General features: G+C 32.2%; 1 protein-coding gene across 4 annotated transcripts; it reads right to left on the reverse strand.

Moving 5' to 3' along the window:
* Positions 1 to 1,601: 1,601 nt before the first annotated feature.
* On the reverse strand, positions 1,602 to 14,124 carry LOC113509396 (juvenile hormone epoxide hydrolase-like). 4 transcript variants are annotated; one of them, XM_052895051.1, is made up of 11 exons: positions 13,978 to 14,124; positions 13,776 to 13,855; positions 12,786 to 12,968; positions 11,781 to 12,026; positions 10,309 to 10,455; positions 9,752 to 9,971; positions 8,608 to 8,739; positions 7,419 to 7,653; positions 6,624 to 6,836; positions 3,425 to 3,621; positions 2,099 to 2,374 (listed from the first exon to the last, which is right to left on the reverse strand). In XM_052895051.1, exons 2-11 carry the CDS (start codon positions 13,836 to 13,838, stop codon positions 2,367 to 2,369), a joined length of 1,644 nt encoding a protein of 547 aa, XP_052751011.1. In that variant the 5' UTR covers positions 13,839 to 13,855; positions 13,978 to 14,124; the 3' UTR covers positions 2,099 to 2,366. The 4 variants fall into 4 exon arrangements, with proteins under 4 accessions (XP_052751009.1, XP_052751011.1, XP_026748533.2 ...); XM_052895049.1 differs by having other exon boundaries at positions 1,602 to 3,621; XM_026892732.3 differs by lacking the exons at positions 2,099 to 2,374; positions 3,425 to 3,621 and adding an exon at positions 4,649 to 5,931.
* Positions 14,125 to 18,294: the final 4,170 nt, after the last annotated feature.

Below are 18,294 nucleotides of genomic sequence, written 5' to 3' on the forward strand. Positions count from 1 at the left end.
GTTTATTTCCGTGTTGATGTCGATTTTTGTAGAATAAAATTTTCCGCAATTTTTTATAGAAGTTATAAATTATTTACAAAGTCCTACCAAGTTCTGATGATCATGACTATTAACTAATAATGTTTTCCATAAAAAAAAAAAAAAAACATTATATTTGTGGCAAAATCAATCTAAATATGATTGAAAAACTTAATTATTGAACTGATTTCGATAAAATTTCTATGGGACCAGTCTCCTAGTATTACCTGACGAAGTATAACGTAACAAACATAAAAATACAACCAAGTTAAGAACCTCCTTTTTTGAAGTCGGTTGAAAATCTTATTCAATTGTTCAATATGTAACAGATGATCGCCGCTATACCGGAGCTACAGTGGAGTGAGACGAGCTCTAGAAACACTATACAAGATTTGTCTAAACTGAGACTTAGTAGGCAGACCGTCTGAAGAGTTGAGCCTATGGGCGTGTTCAGACGAGGGATCGACCTTAGCTTACTATTTCTGTTTGTAAAAATATAACATGTCATTCTACTATAGTTTGGTTCAATAGCACTTAATAAAAATAAACAAACGAATAATTTAGTTCTAGGTTTTTTATGCAACTTAGAATGGCAAATAAGCTGCAACCTACCTGATAGAAAATGGGTAATCGTCATGGACATAACAGAGTATACTGTGTCGCACATAATACCCCTTCACCTTTCTTAAGGACTAAAGTGTTATGTCTCTGTAGCTCATAATTTGATGCAGCCATGCAAACACGAGTAGAACAGAGGTACCCAATAAACAACTTTTTTGTACAAAGTCTCTCTCTGGTAGGTCTTCTGGGTTGTGACTCTAAATGCTCATTGACCGGTCATACAGTATCCTAACTTGAGGACTAGGTGGGTGGTGTGATTATGTTGCATTTAGTTTTAATATTAATTGAACCACTCATAAGAGACTTACTTCCTATGCTTCCTACGCCCAAACTAGTACAAATAAAAAATCGATTATTTGTTCCAATGTTATGATTTATGCTAATTTCGTTTAGTGGGTGTATCTGTGAAGATTTCAATAAGGCTTGATTACCTTAAGTTCTATTGAATTTTGTGAAGGTGTATTATTGTGACTGGACCAAAATGTACGCCGAAATCTCTGTTCAAGGTTTCATCTAAATAGAGGAAACCAATTAAAGGGGAATTTGACAGGCGTACAAAATACGTGACGTATTTTGCACGTCGTATGCACAAGCCCTTAAAAGAACTGTATGTACAAGTAGAATGTATATTAAATTAATAAACATTAACATTAATGATTTTAATAAAAATATCCACTGTTGTGTATATAAGAGCTTACAACAGATATATTACGTTTAATGTCCCGCCAGTAAGATGTAACTTACTTCACCACGCTCCCTTAACTCACGCAATACGGTTATCATTGATATATTTAGTAGTAGCCTGCCAAAGATATTAGAAGCGGCTCAGAAATATCTAGAGTCGGGTTAAATACATTTATTATAACTTTGTATGTTAGCACACTAGATTTATAACACTGATTTGGCTTTTGCTGTTTTATAACAGCAAAAGCCAAATCAGTGTTATAAATCATTGTTATAACATTATTGTTATAATTATTTTTAATGAATAATTAAATAAATATTATAAAAAAAAAATTAAAGGCTTTGTCAACATCTTAAATTAGAGATAGGATAGAAATATTGGACTTGGTAAGTGGCTGTAAGGAGCAAAGTTTGTCGAATCAAATAAAAGTTAGTGATAATCTAAATAAACTATTTATATTATCACTAACTTTTATCCGCTAGTTTTTTTTTTCAATTCAATTCAATTTATTTTTATTCGCTACAATACTGCATTGTGTTGAATATTTTTACAAGTAACAAGAAGATATCATAAAATATAACAAAACAAAAAAAATATGAAGCAATAAAATAACCAATAATAATTGTCAAAAATAACATTACAATCAATTTACAAATATCATTAGTAAGGCATAAAATATTAAAAGAGTATTTTAAAATTCATCAATTGAGTAGATGTAAGGTACATCTACTACAAAAAAAGAGTATAAAGTTTTATTTTCAAAATTCTCCAATCTTTAATAGTTTTTAATGCAGTGGGTAATTTATTATACAATTTAACCGCTTGAAATTTTGAGCCATGTTTTCACTATATTTAGTTTTGGTTGGATATCATATGCAACATCTTTTCATCTAGAAATCATGCGTATATTTCTCTCTTCTCTCGTTTCATTTGGCAGACGATTCTTAACATAGTTTACATGACCAGAATGAAAAGTAGTCTATATCTTTCTCCGTCTCATATAGTGTGTGTGTGCCAAATTTCATAGTAATTGGTAGAGGCGTTAAGGCGCTATAAGGTAACAAATTCACTTTCTCATTAAAATATTTAAATAATAGTAAGAATATCGTCTAGTATAGTGACGAAAAAGAAAATCGTGTTATAAAAATAATTGTTCTAACTTGGACATGATATTAACACCATTGTATTTACCATATAAGTAGTATAACTTCTTAACAGATAGATAGATAGTTAAAAACTTTATTGGAGCCATTTATGACACACGTAAATTAACAAATGAGTAGTGAATAACAAATAAAAGATAAAATATAAAAATATGTTTTCGCCATGTGTGTCGCAGTGACCCAAATAGGTTCAGTGATGGTTTTGCTTAAAAGCAAAGCACTGATTTTCTGCTGCAGCCTGAAGTTAGGCTACACGTATGCGTGCAACGAACCCAGTGTCTCTGTATGACTAAATTTATACATAAAAATAGAATTGTATTATATCTATACTTATAATAAATCTGTAGAGAGGTGAATTCTGTACATGAAATATATTTCCAAACTAACTATCAGAGGGTGATTAGTGATCGATACTGATACCAAAAATGCAATCAGTAGTGTCTGTCTGTCTGTCTGTATGTTCGAAATAGAAACAGAAACTACTCGACGGATTTTAACGAAACTTGGTACAATTATTCTTCATACTCCTGGGCAGGTTATAGTATACTTTTCATCACGCTACGATCAATAGAAGCAGAGCAGTGAAGGGAAATGTTAAAAATGTCCACCCGTGCGACGCCAGGACGTATATATTAATAGTCTTCTATATCGGAATTGAAGTAACCATCCAAGAATCCATCCAAATCTAACGGATCTAAATTACCACTGAACCACTCTATCGGTACTCCTTTACTGTCTACGATGCACTTTGAAAAATCTCCAGATGTAGTTTTTTTTTGTTTCAAAAACTTCCAAAGAGGATGTGCGTTTTCACCGTTTGTTTCGACTTTTTGAAAGATATCGAATTCGACGTGATTCTTTACAGAAAAGTTGTATAAATTTATATACACATTATGTTGAGAAGGGAATAACAGTATACGTAGGCCTTTACTATTACCGTATTTATAGAGTAACTCATTCAATTGTTCATAGTCGCTGTTTGCGATTGAACGTTGGTTCGACGCATCAACTATTACTAGTACATGTCCTTTGTATTCGTCTAATTTCACATTTTTCCCGTACACATTTAACGCTGTGAATTCGTATATATTTTTTGCCGTTTCGTCCTTCGGCAGGTTTCTTTCTTGTTCTGCCCTGAAAATAGTTTTACGATATTACAATAGAATGTCTACAAAATAATGTCGTATTCATATAATTATTGTGTTCAATAAAAAAAAAAAACTGACTTTAATTCTGACAAAAACCAGTTGTTTTAGTTTAAAAATTAAACTACTGAATCGATTTTTATAAAACTTCTATAAGACAAGTATATACTTTCAGATATAAAAAAAAAAAATACAAATCAGTTTAGAACGGATGGAGTTATGAACAAAAAGGAAATACAATCGAATTGAGAACCTCCTTCTTTTTGAAATCGATTGGAAATCAGACAAATTTCTTTAAGAAGATCAAAGTATCTTTATTTTTGTAGTAATTCATCTGAGGTGTGGATGCCCTTTCTGAGATTTAAATTTTGGATTTTTCTATTTTTAAATAAAAATAGATAGAAAAAAAAATAGATAAAAAATTACCACGTTTTTCAAACGGTTACCATTTTATGGGATTTCCTTTTTTTCTGAAGTAGGGGCTACACCAATAGCCTTACTAATTAAAGAGAATCTTTTTGTTTGAAATGACCAGAACGGTTGAAATCATGCCAATCAGGATACGTATTTTTACCTTTTTACTTCACCACTCTGTAATTTAGAATTTTGATTTTTTTTAATATTCTTAAAACATTAATAAATAAATGGTATAAAAATAGATATTGAAAATATTTATTACTTTTGTTATCATATTTGAAAAAAAAAGTCAGTCCTAAATTTGTGTTTCTATAAGATAAAACATCATAATAATAAATAAATAAAAGCACTGGAAATAAATGCAGCTAATCTAGCCCCAAACTAAGCAGAAAATGTTCTGTGAGTATTAGCCACTTGATAATTCATCAGGTGTCTAGTACTTATATGTTTTTAGTACGTAGACAAATTACACATATAATACATCCAAACAAGTGAGCAAACAAGACTATGGAGAAATTGTCTTCTAAAGACAAAATATCTCGTGTGTACAGGTTAAAAATAATAATCATGGATCGTTATTAAATAAATTAACTTCAGTATTATATGATATTTGTATAGTTCTTTATTTCATAAAAAGAAAAACTAGAATATACATAAACACAGCACCAGTAAATGAATTCTTCGTTAACAATATAAGTATAGTAATTTATGAACACATTGTTCAAGTCTTAAGTGTGTACAAAATATATATGTACTTATACAGGCAATGTGGAGATGTTTAATTCAAATATAGTTATAAAACTACTAAGTAATAGTACCATCAATGCCTAGTTGTGGCCAAGGCTTGTATAGTACTTTTCTCAAACAATGCGCGGAAATGAAAAATACAGTTTTTAAGTTCAATGACGAATAACGAACAATAATAATTTTTCACGCGCCATAATGTTCCTTTGTTTTTTTTTTTTCAATAAACAGCTTTCTATTGCAAGCCAGTTCGAAATTTAAATAAAACCTTTTATTAGTTACCTCCTTGGTAGCCATGTTTCGAAGTAAAAGGTCATTCCATTTTTAAATTACAGGACAGATATGAGTTATATAGTAATTTATCTGGCCGCAAAACATGATAGATATAGATTTTCATATAACTTTTGCCGGCCGCTGCCCGCATGTATCTGGCCAGTACGGCAATTTTGATTTATCTCGAAGAAGATTGTCAAAATAATGGTCACATTTCCAAGCATGTTTGAGAAAAAGATATTTATCCAAATTTACTTATACATATGTACACTTTGGTGTGATATTTGTCTTACAAATAATAAGTCTTGAAACTTTGTTACTACTCCTTTTATTTTGTAATTATTCCTACCAGTACTTAACTAAGTGTGGTTCCAAATCTATCGGGTTCACATTAGGGCCGAACCTCTCAACGGGCACTCCGTTTTTGTCGATAATAAATTTAGAAAAGTTCCACTTAATAAAGTCCCCAAAAGTCCCACTTTGCGTTCGCTTCAAGAACTTCCACAGCGGATGTGCATTATCGCCGTTCACGTCGACTTTTTCAAATACGTCGAATTTGACGTTCCTCTTTTTGGCAAAGTTGAATATTTCTCTATGCGTCCCTGGTTCTTGCCCACTGAACTGGTTACAAGGGAAAGCCAATATCCGTAGTCCTTTACTAATGGCGTATCTTTCATACAACTCATTCAATTGTTCATAGTTCGTATCTGTAAGTCCACACTGGGATGCAACATTCACTATCACGAGAACATGTCCCTTATATCTGTCCAATTTCACATCTTTTCCATTGATATTTCTAACTGTGAACTCATATATTGTCTTTGCCGTTTCGTAGTTTGGCTGGACTTGTGTTTCTTGTTTCAGACTAGAAGGAATATATGATTTCGTTTTAAACAACATTGATAAAAATACATATATAATAGTCGAATGGATGATCTCGATTCTCGACTATTTTTTATATCTACTTTTTATGCGACTTGAAATGGTACATAAACTGATGATTCACCCGATGATGTTGAAGATTGTGACAGCGGTGATGATGATGATGATGGTGATTACCGAAGTGGCGAATGTTGCCATAGACATTAACAGATACATTGATAAGCACGATGCTCTATACGTTTGTATTTCCGGGGGGATTGACATAAATGGGGATATTAGGTCTTTTAGTAACAGTATTCCCTATCGGTACGAGATTCACGCGACTAAAGACCAACAAATATCCATTCATATATACTCAAAAACTTTCACGTTTATATAATTCTATTTTTAATGGGTGAAAATGGAACTGTAACCCCGTCTGTGCTATTGGTATACTCTAGCGGAGCATCAGTTAGTGATAAATAGTGAGGATAAATTCAGATCATTTGGCCCATCATGACAAATTCATTGGTAATTAATCATGATGGTTTCTAGGGAGTACCGTGTGGAGGTCGACCTGATAACTCTATCAATATACTCATATTGCTAGCAATGAAGCCATTAGATTCCATTACTAACAATCTCTTTCCCCCAAGTATAATAGTGTTAGGATGAGGATTATAAAACTGCACTTACTTTTTCCCACTGTGGAATTCCATGAAGGTATCAACAGCTTCGAAAACATCATCGGCCAAGAGATCAGGCATTTCCAAAGCGGCAAAGTGACCACCGTCTTCAACAATAGTGCTGTGTAAATAGTTCTTGTATTTTAGACGCAAGAGAGAGTCGGGCTGGAATATCAACTCGTGTTTGAATTTTATGCCCCACGTTGGCACATTTGTTGGTATTCTGTGAATAAGTATATATTACATATAAGTAGATCATGAAACCTTATATTGTAGTTATAATATCTATACATAGATTGGCCCAATAACATATATATTAACTATACATTATCCAATATACAATATTATATCCAATATACAAGATCCCGCACGAATATAGATATCTGATTGGTATGGGCGATATCGCAATGGGCAGTTATCAATGTCTAGCAGGACTCGATATATAGATATTGGGTATTACCAATCTTTGAATCTTGATTTATTATAGGTGGTTAAATAGACAGCGTGCCAGTATTATTTGCCGTAAAATATAGGCATTTATCGATTGAAAACAATCAAGCTTTATTCATCAATTACTGGTAAATTTTAGTCAAAATTAAGTTTTGTGCACATACTCTAAACTTAGCAGACTTTTAAAAAATTACATGCAAAATATAGGTATGGACTTGCGATATGCAATTTAAATCCATGTTTATGGGCTATACATAGATGTAACATACAGTTTGAAAATCTGCACATGAGTTTCTTATATAATTTATGCGAGTGTTAAGGTTACGATGTTAAGTTTAAAGATGTCAATACTCACTGGTCCAATTTAAGAGCCAAATTCCTTTTACTACAAGCTTCCGAGTACAACCTCATACTTGTGGTAATACTGTTGGTAGCCCAATATATCATCACGTTGTCCAGTAAATGTGTCAATGAGTATTTCATAAGGAGTTTGCCATCTGCCGCCTTTTTGTATTCATAGTTGGTCCACGTAGAAAACTTTTCTAGAATGTACGCGGCTAGACCCGTCGGCGAGTCAGTTAGCGCCGCACCTGTGTGTAGAACATGAAACAGTTTTCAAAATTGTGTAATGATTCATCATATCATATCAGCCTTTAACTGTCCACTGCTGAATATAGAATATATATGGAGGTTTTGTCATCAGTTGCCACGCCTGGCAGGCGGATTGGCAACCGCAGTCAGGCCTTAGAGTTGTTTTAAGAGGGATACTGTTACCTATCCCTCGCCCTCTCTTACGACACCCATGGGAAAGGAAGGGGTGAACTCCGAGCTGTACTATAGTAGAAGGTGGCAGTGTTATATAGACTATATTATCACAATGGTCAGTCATATGTCTATAATCTTACCAGATTGGCAATATGGTTCCTTTCAATAAAAGTTTTTTTTTTTTATACAACTTAAAATGGCAAACAAACTGACGGCCCACCTGATGGAAAGTGGTAACCGTCGCCTATAGACATGAGCATTACCATGGACGTAACAGAGTATACTGTTTCGCCCATGATACTCCCCATGTGTTGCTAGTCCTGAGGACTCAGGTGTCATTCCTTTGTACCCTGTAAATTCACGCCATATTCCACCCTTCAAACCGAAACACAGCCATACAAACACAAATGAAAAGAGAACAAAATTCTATTGCAATTATCACAGAACCATTTTTTAAATTAAATTATTATTATTAATGATGTGTTTATTTAAATTTTCATTAAATCCTATTCAAACAGATTACAGTACCCTTTTTTGTCGATAATTGAATGGTATATGCCGATGGGGCACCAGTGAGGTATAATAAGTGAAGATGAATTCACAAGTAATTATCCATGATGGTTTCTAAGAGAGCCTATGTGGAGAATGACCGGATAGGGCCCCACTGCTAGCAATGGGGCAGCTTATCCTTTCTATTTACAATTCACTCTGTCCATTGGCCAAGTGATTAGCATAGAGTAAAGAAACAAGAAAGACAGGTTTTTGAAGAGTATACTTACCAATGGTATCTGGTTTAGTGGCTTGAATGTGGATATAACCAGATTCTTCAAGATGTCTCTGAAAATGTTGACTTAGTGGGTACAAGCGACTTTCTAGCTCTTTTTCCACTATAAGACTGGGCCATATAGAACCTAAAAAAAATAAAATTCGAAATGATGGCGAAGTTATGAATAAATATTGAAATTATTTTTTAAAAATAAAATACGGGTTTTATTGGGATATTATTTCTACTATGAAGAATCTATTTATTTATTTATTAGCATACAAAACAGATCACTATAAATTTAAAAACTATTGTTACAGCGTGCAAAAGGTAGGTCGGTAGGTAGGTGATAACAGTATTGTAATCCTGCCCGCACTATAGGTATGCGCTGGCGAGGCATCAGTGAGAGTTGATATGTAAGGGCGAAACAGGTCTTTTGGCTCATAATGAATAAATATGGTTTCCAGGGGGAACCGTGTACAGGTCGACCTGATAGGGTATATTGCTGTTAGATCCCTATTACTAAGAATCTTCTTCCTCCAATGTCGATTTATACTACTTGAAATAATTTGAGTCTTGAAAAATATACCCAGATTTTGGATTTATTTTTCTTTGTCTTCTTTTATTCTCTATGTTTGCGATATCATTAGAATCCTTATATTATCTCAAATGATACTGGCTATAAATTATTTGAAAATTGATAATATTTTTGTAGGGCATTAATATTTTTAATTTGCGGAGCAAAACATAGCGACGTACACACACACACACACACACTTATTTTAAATGAAACTGTTATAATACGAAATATATAAATAAAGAATGTGAAATTAAAAAAGAAAAAATATTCTTTTTTAATTTCATATTCTTTATTTATATATAAATATTGTGTATAGTTTTGTTATTATAATTCCAAATATTTTTTTAATACACGGGTTAATTTTTCTGTAAAATAAAGTTTCTCTCTTTCTTTTTGATGGATGAAAGTGGCTGCATTGTCGGTGTACGTTGGCGCCGGATGATTTGTGAGGATAAAGTGGATCAATTGGCTCATCGTGATGAATTCTACAATAAATAACCACCATAGTTTCCAGGGAGAACCGCGTGGAGGTCGGCCATTACTAACATTTTTTTTCCTCCAACAATATGTACTTGCTTACCTAATAATGTGTACGCGGTGGCCAGTGGATGGTACATCAACACCGGCATGTTAGTATGAAAGCCGAGCACTTCGTCTTGGAAGAGCGTAGCCATGACACTGCCGACTATGTGACCGGCGTCCCCACCATGCACGTAGTACCGCTCGTGACCAATGCGTCGCATCAGGTTGCGAATTACGACCGCCATCTCGGCCGGACCGAAACCGGGTCGGACCGGCGCCTGAGTACAATTATATGGGGTTCTTCAAAAGGGAGGTAAAAGGTTTCTTCAGGTTCGGCAACTACAATTACTTCTTAAAAACCTATTACAAATATCTGACGCTGAGGTATTTTAAATACTTATGGCCTCAAAATACATTTAAACGTATATAAATTTAGTCTAAATTTGGCAATCTTATTAATGGATGAGTTCTGCAGAAAACAAAGCTATTACGTCAATATCGACTGCATAAAGTAAATTATGATATAATTATGGTCATTACAAGTAGATACTGTAGTGAGAAATTTGTATCAGAATTTCAATATTTATGTAATTCTCTATTACTATAGAAAATTACCTCAGAATATCCAAATCCTGGTAGACTAGGTATGATCAGTTCAAAAACAAAATTGTAACTAGGATGAGGTCTGGCTAGCTTTACTATCATCTCATAAAACTCACGGAAGGAGCCTGGCCATCCATGCAACATTAGCAGGGGTATCACCTGAAACAGAGATAGGTTATTATTGAAATGTCTCTTCATGCTCCATAGCTAAATGGTAGTTTGCCTAGTACATAAAATTAAATAGTTACAAGGTTTTTTATGCAACTTAGAATGGCAAACAAACTAACAGTCCACTTGATGGAAAATGGTAACCGTCACCTATAGACATGAGCAGTACCATGGACATAACAGAGTATACTGTTGTGCCGATGATACCTCCCATGCGTTGCCATTCCTGAGGAGTCAGGTATTATTCCTCTGTGTCCTGTAAATTCACTGCCATATACCACCCTTCAAACCGAAACAGTTATGCAAAACACAACTGCTTCACGATAGAAACACAAATGGAACAGAGGTGCCCAAGCAAACATCTTTTGTACAAGGTCTCTCTCTGGGTGTGTCTGCACAACATAGTAGTTCACAGAAATAGCAACGTATGAGGGTACCATGGACATAATAGTGTATTATGTAATATCCATGGTGCTGTTCATGTCTATAGGTGATAGTTACCACTTTCCATCAGGTGGGCTGTCAGCTTGTTTGTCTCTCTAACCATACTTGTAAATATTATAATAAAACAATTTTCCATACAGATGTTTCTACTAAAATTTACTTTTACTTTTTATAGATACATCAACCATATTTTTTTAAATTAAATTGTTAAATAAATACTACCTTTCATAGCTAAGTTAATTTTCGAATCCATTTGTTTTATTAGAACTACAGAAATATTAATTCAGTTTCTTGTTTAGGTGTGATTATAATATATAGTTAGCTTAACTTAGTTATTAAGCCATACGTATGTTTCTCTCAAAAAAACAATGAATTAGTGAAGCTTTCTAATTTGAATTTTGGTGCCTTATTTATTTCTAGGTATGCCTATCGACTAGGCTACAGAGGCGTCCATCTTAAATGTTACATAAAAATATATAACTTAACAATATGTACACAAAATAAAATCTTAATTACAAGAAGCAAGATAAGGAGGCAACAATGGCGAGCCTTATCGCTAAATAATAATATGAATAATGAGTAGGTATTATTTTATTCTGTACTAGCTTTTTGCTCGTTACTTTGTACGTGAAAACAATAAATAAAACACTTTTAGATGATGTATCAAGATACATCATAAATTAGTATTTAATTAGTTCTTCAGGAACACAAGTGTGAAAACTGCATCCAATTTGGTGCAGTAGTATTTGCATGATAGGTTGCTTAAAAAAATGATGGCAGAATAAACATACAGACAGACAATATCTGCCATGTACAGGTATCATCAAGTTACAATTTACCTCACATTGTAACAAATATGTAGAAGTACTTACATGGATATGATTAGATACTTGTGGCTTTACATGCACAAAATGTATATCCAATCCCTGAATATTAGTCTTGAAATGGTTATATCTATTTAAAAACTGCTCTCGATCCTTAAAATTATATTTATTTTGCCAATAATCGAGAACTTGAGTGAGGAAATTCGAGTTGAAGCCGTAAGTGAAACCAGCATCTTCTAGAGGTGGAGTGAATTCACGCCGATGGAGAAGGCGCTCACGTAGATCGTTTATAATCTGTGGAGATGCAATGAGTGCATGTGTTTTTGAAGATTTTAGAATAGAATTGAATTGCAATTGGATAAAGTTACCATAAAAAATGTTGAAGCAAGCAGAAATAATTTGTATAGTTGGTGCAAACCAAAACATGTCCTTTCAATGCATCAGTTTATTTGTAGAGATTTGCCAAATATTACAGTGGTACCATTTAAATTATAAAAAAAAAAATTACACTTTGACTTGTGTAAATTGTACATTTTTCTTTGACAAATATTATGTTGGACAATGAGATTCTTGGATCCTTACTAAGATAGAACATGTCACTGTTCTTGCATCTTACTGCTTTTCAGACTTTGTTAAGATTCTGTACTTACTATATAATTATACATATTACATTTTACTTATATTTCAAAAAAAGTTATTATTATTTTTAGATTTAGAAGTAATTTAGTAGTCAAGTTAATATTTATTTTATTTTCAATGTGTCAAATATAATAGAACACTTAATATAAATATTATAATCATAATATAGTTGTAGAATGCTGGTGTTTGAACTGGATATTTGAAGAACCTATATCACAAGTCACCAGGTTGACAAATAATCCTTACTAACATTAAATGAGTTTGTTTGTTACTTATTAAAAAACCAACCAATTATTATCAAATTTGATAAACATATAGTATTTTTAACTTGAGGGGTTTATATCCTATGGTGCAGGTCATTAGTTAATAAATAATTTCTAATAATAAATAAATAAATACAAAAATTATGCTTACAACATCAGTAAATTCTATTGTGAATGGTCGAATAGATAAGTCACGGTTTAAATCTATAGGGTATGGTCCCCACCATTGGTTCAGGTCAAATTGTGGCACTTCTGGAGGTATTGTGATTATATTGTAGATGTAGAAAGAGAGTAAGCCAATCAGTGCTGCACTTATGAATATCAGTTTACTCACCTGAAAAATAATAACTAAGTAGGTATATGAGAATGGACGGTGAAGAATAGATGGATAAATAGCAGATTGAATATAGAATGATCCCAGTTTTCATAAGGAACAATGTGCCAGATCTTTATAGATCCTCTGGATTATAGTATCGTTTTAAGTGCATCAATTAGTGCAATCAGACCAAGTAGTTCACAACTCCATATTCATTAGGTATGTTAAGTGGACATAGACAACATAGGTAGTGTTGAAAGAAGTTTTATATATTTTAAACTTACAAATTTATTCAACTGATATTGAATAAACAACAAACAACATTTAATTAATATATCTATAGTAATGTTAAAAGAGTACTTCAAGATATATTTAAACTCTATAAGCTCTTAGAAATGTATCTGCCAGTATCTGTCTTTGAATCAAATGTTTCCTCAATTACATGCACCGATCAGACATTCAATCATGTTTAGTTAGATGCTTTGGATAAGAACAATACCATTCCAGTAGAGGACATATTTCTTAGAACTATTTTGATTCAGAATACATATCTACTTTAGAACTTGAATGGATAATAAGAGAAAGGTAATTGTTAAATTTAAATTATACTTATTGATAATGGAGTGCTTAAGAGTGACCTCTGAATGGTCCTCAGACTGAAGAGTCAAGTATACAAATTTATTATAGGATCGAAAATCGTTCTGATTTTGAACCGTGAAGACAATGGATGAAAGACGAATACAATCATGCGATACATGTTTTACTTTTTATCGTTACAATAAACAATTTTATGAAAGTTCTTAATAAAAAATAAAATGATCTTACTATGTGAGAAGACGAGTTTTGATTTTTCTTATTAGGATTTTTGTTTTCCGCTTTTTTAGTCATTTTATTTCAAATTTTATCTGAAATGTAATTGTATGTAATAAAAAAAAAATCACCAATAATTCAATAAGTTTATAATATTTTAGCAGTTAGTAAACAAATAAGATGTTAAATATATGCACACAGTAAATTAACAATCTACCTATATAATGTAATACGTAGCATTAAACAAATCACTTTATATTTAACTTTTAAAAAGTTTTAAATGGTTTTCTTTCTTTATAAAAGTTCTATAGAGTACTATATTATCGTTATCTGTGGCATGGTTACAGAACACTATTACTCTACGAGGGCATGATGCAGTATAGGGTGTCAGATTTGACAGACTACTAAACTCATAGAAAAAATATTCTAATAAACACAAAAAAAAAGAAAACATAAGTAACTTACGAAGTCAATAAAGCATTTGATAGATAGTGAAAATATTTTTCACCTGCACAACAAACCTATATAAATATGCTTTGAAATATCCTTAAAGTAAGCGAATGTAATAGGGCCGATTCTGTGGTGCTATTTCTCTAAATTTATTTCTTAACTTGCTATTTTAATTTGATATCTTGAGGATAATTTCCTCGACTATTTTATCGACAATCATAAATCAAAATTATAATAATTTTGACTTAAATCTAATACAAAATTAATTTATATTGGTCTTTACACTAAACATTTCGCTGTGATATCAAATTGAAATTTTAATTTTAGAGATTGCTTCAGAGACCTTGGAATCGAACACATTGACGTCCTTGATATGTCTTACATGACATGCTATAGTGTCCTTGGTTATATGTTCTTTGAAAATATACCTACTACATGAGAGGAAATTACTGAAACAAGAAAAGTAGTAAAACAAAAACGAGTACACTGGAGTGGAGTCCTTTTTATGTAAATCACTTCGTTTTTAAAGGTGCAGCGCCCTCTGATGTCACTGCAAATAGTTTTAACTTCATAATAATGACAAATAATTATAATACTATACTAGGAATATTAATAATAACATGAGTAGTATTAATGAATACTTACTTATTTAAGATTAATGTCAATATGATAGTGATGACATGGTAACAGTATTTATGATAAGAAGAAGCAATTGTTACCTCTGTAATACAATAAAAATTTAAATTGTAACCGCTAGTCTCTATTAGCAGTTGTAATTTCAAGTTTTATTGTTAAAAGTTTCGTAAGTAAACATATTTTAATATGATAACTACCGGTTTAAATTAGGTGTAATTTGATAGAGAAAGATCGACTAGTTTCGGGATCATTCATCCATCGCGCTCGCAAAATATACGTAAATTAAACCGGTAGTTATTTTAATAAACATTTCAAAATTTTTGTTAAAAAGAATAAAAAATATGATAGGTATGGCAGAGTAAAAATTATTAATTTATTACACGCCATCTGTATGTAATGAAAGCATGTATCTTAGTTTTAGGGAACGAGATATAGATTGCGCACTTTGTATGAAACTGTCTGCTTTCTGTAAATTCATCTGAGGACAGAGATTTTTTAATGGATGTTAATGAAATATCATAATAATCACGCCTGTGCTACCTGTATAGGGATATCTGCGGAGTAATAATTGATAATGATAGGTGAGGATGAAATCAGGTCATTTGTCTTATCGTGATGAATTTTACAAGAATTAACCAAAATAATTTCGAGATATTTCTAGCAATGGGGCTATTAAAGTTCATTTATAAGAACGGCTTTTCCTCTTTGTATATTGTACTATTCATATCTTTAGGTGATGGTTATAATTTTCCATCTGCTACGCTGTCAAGCTGTTTGTTTTTCCCAGTTGTGTGTACAAAACAGGGCAAAATTGAAATGGTTATTATACATTTAAGGGAGTGCTCTACTATTGAAATTGTATATTTTCACCAAAGAAACTTGGATCAGAAACTATAACAATATTTGAGAGAGCTTCAACACTAAGACAACTTTTCTCAAAATTTTCTGTCTTAATACTCGTAATTGAATTCTTATTAATTTGAAGGTAGTTTCTTGGTATTTTTTTTTAAACATAGGAGATAATCGAGCATGCAGCTAACCTGATGGTAAGTGACTACCATCGCCTATGAGCACTCGCAACACCGGAAAAATTACAGGTTTGCTGCCAGCCTTTTAAAAGGATTAGGCTCTTTTCTTGAAGATTAGATTTCTTGAAGATTTTACGTACAGATAACTACTTCGATTTCATCTTATATTACTTAGGTGTACAATAATAAAAGAGCGTAAATTGTGATTGATATTGAAAATAAAATAATGAACGAATAATTGAAGTGTGAAACGAATATGCAAAAGCAGGGTGAATGGATGCTGTCACAATGCGAAGCCACAATCCCGCCTTCCGCGTTAATTGAACTTGCGGGGCCAATATTGCGCACTTTCTTTTTTAATTTTTCCACTGAAGCGCTCGATATAGGCCTGCGATGCTAGGGCTGGTGATGCTGTTTAACATTTTATTATTACATAACCATCTGACATTGATATTTCGTTTTGAAGGGCGTTTAATAATGATTATTCGCTTCGTGCTTCGGAGGGCACGCAAAACCGTCGTCCGGTAAGCCACATCAAAGGTCTTCGTGTGTAACGCAAGAGGCCTTGAAACTTTTGATACAAAAGGGCGCCTTCATATGAATCGTAGTAGCCCAAGGATGGGCATAATTACGGTAGCTTTATCTATTAGCTTTATCTAGGTCATTAAAAGTTTTATGTGAACAGAAAAACTGTCGTACGATAAGCCACATCAAAGGTCTTCGTGTGTAACGAAAGAGGCCTTAAAACTTTTGATACGAAAGGGCGTGTTCATATTAGTCGTAGTTGCCCAATAATGGATATAATTATGATAACTCTATCCACGGTCATTAAATCTTTTTAGATATATACTTTAGTTTATAATAGATATATACTTAGCTCAAGTTTTAAAAAATACCTGTATACAATAAGATCATACATTTGATTTTCGAGCTCAAAGTTACATTTTCGTAATGTTTTTTAGATAAAATTTAATATATTCTCTGTGTAAAGCTCAATGTAATTTCGCCTAAAATTTAATTAAGAAAATATAAGAATTTATTAATTTCTTTTACTTAGTTATAAAAAAAATTAACCTAAAAATTAACTGAAAGAAACATCTGTCAGCCCTGTTCAACACCCACCACGCTTTCAGTGCGCTATCACGGCTCTCAGTCCTGTCACCAATTTCCCATTTTTCCCGTGGACCGTCAAAGTTGTTCTAAAAATTATAAAATAAAATTCCGTACACGCAATTATGAACCCTATGTCAACTGCACATTGAAGCTTTACAGTAAAAATATTTTGTGTTTAAAAGTTGATATAGGACCTTTCATTCCGAATATGCGCTTAGCAATGCGGTTTTTCGAATGAAATCCTCTTTTGGGGAAACTGGCGTCCGATTTAATATTGGATTTTGTGTGTATTAATAAATTCATTGCATTTTATCTCGCGGTTTCGATATTGACTGCGAACGAGTATCTGAAATAATTAAATATTTAAAATGGTTAACTAATGATAATATTTTTTTAAATACTGCTTAATGTCGATGCTTATTTCATTTTTCAGATTGAATTCCAGAAAACTAGTGTTTATTATTTACATCATTATCATTTAGATATTATGATATTATTCGTGCTCTTAAGTAGATGTAGTTTGGAGAAAAAATTCACATAGTTTTGCATAAGGACATACCTAAATAAATATCATAAAAAAATATATCAATGACAGGTCTGTTCGATTGCTATTTCTATTATATATATATATATATATATATATATATATATATATATATATATATATATATATATATATATATATGTATATATATTATGTTTTCCCAAGAGACTATAGCATGGGGTTCTTCAAAAGGAAGGTAAAGAGGCTTCTTCAGGGTCGGCAACGCGCGCGCAGAACTCCTGGTATTGCAGGCGTTCATAGGCTACGGTAATCGCTTACCATCAAGTGGGGCATATGTTTGTTTGCCACCTCAGTGGTATAAAAAAAAAATTATCACGTTGTATATGCGGTTTGTTATAGTTTGCTATTTCAAGTTCTCTTTTTCTTGAAATTTCTTCTCTTATTGTATTTTTACACCGTGAAGACCCTTCTTGTTAACACTATGTAGATTCTTGAGAAAGTAAAAAGTAAAATAGATGTCAGATATTATTAAAGCAGAGAATTAACGCAATTTTCTAATTCATTCAAAAAATCTGCGCTAATAATCGTAATTGAGTAGGTATGTAGGTCGTGTTACTTTTTGAATATCAAGTTCAATTACTGTAAAAAATTTCAGTAGTCATATATTAGGAAATAATTTATTTCAGATTAGACAACTATAGAATCTTATATTTATTATGAACTCCATAATTCCAGCCCCGGGTTTGCTTAATTTTTAGCAAGTAGCAAGATTTAGAAAAAGTCATTTGTTCGTGTTATATCA

The sequence above is a fragment of the Galleria mellonella genome, unplaced genomic scaffold (assembly GCF_026898425.1).
Source record: "Galleria mellonella isolate WM207_F2 unplaced genomic scaffold, CSIRO_AGI_GalMel_v1 utg264, whole genome shotgun sequence".
NCBI classification, from domain to species: domain Eukaryota; kingdom Metazoa; phylum Arthropoda; class Insecta; order Lepidoptera; family Pyralidae; genus Galleria; species Galleria mellonella.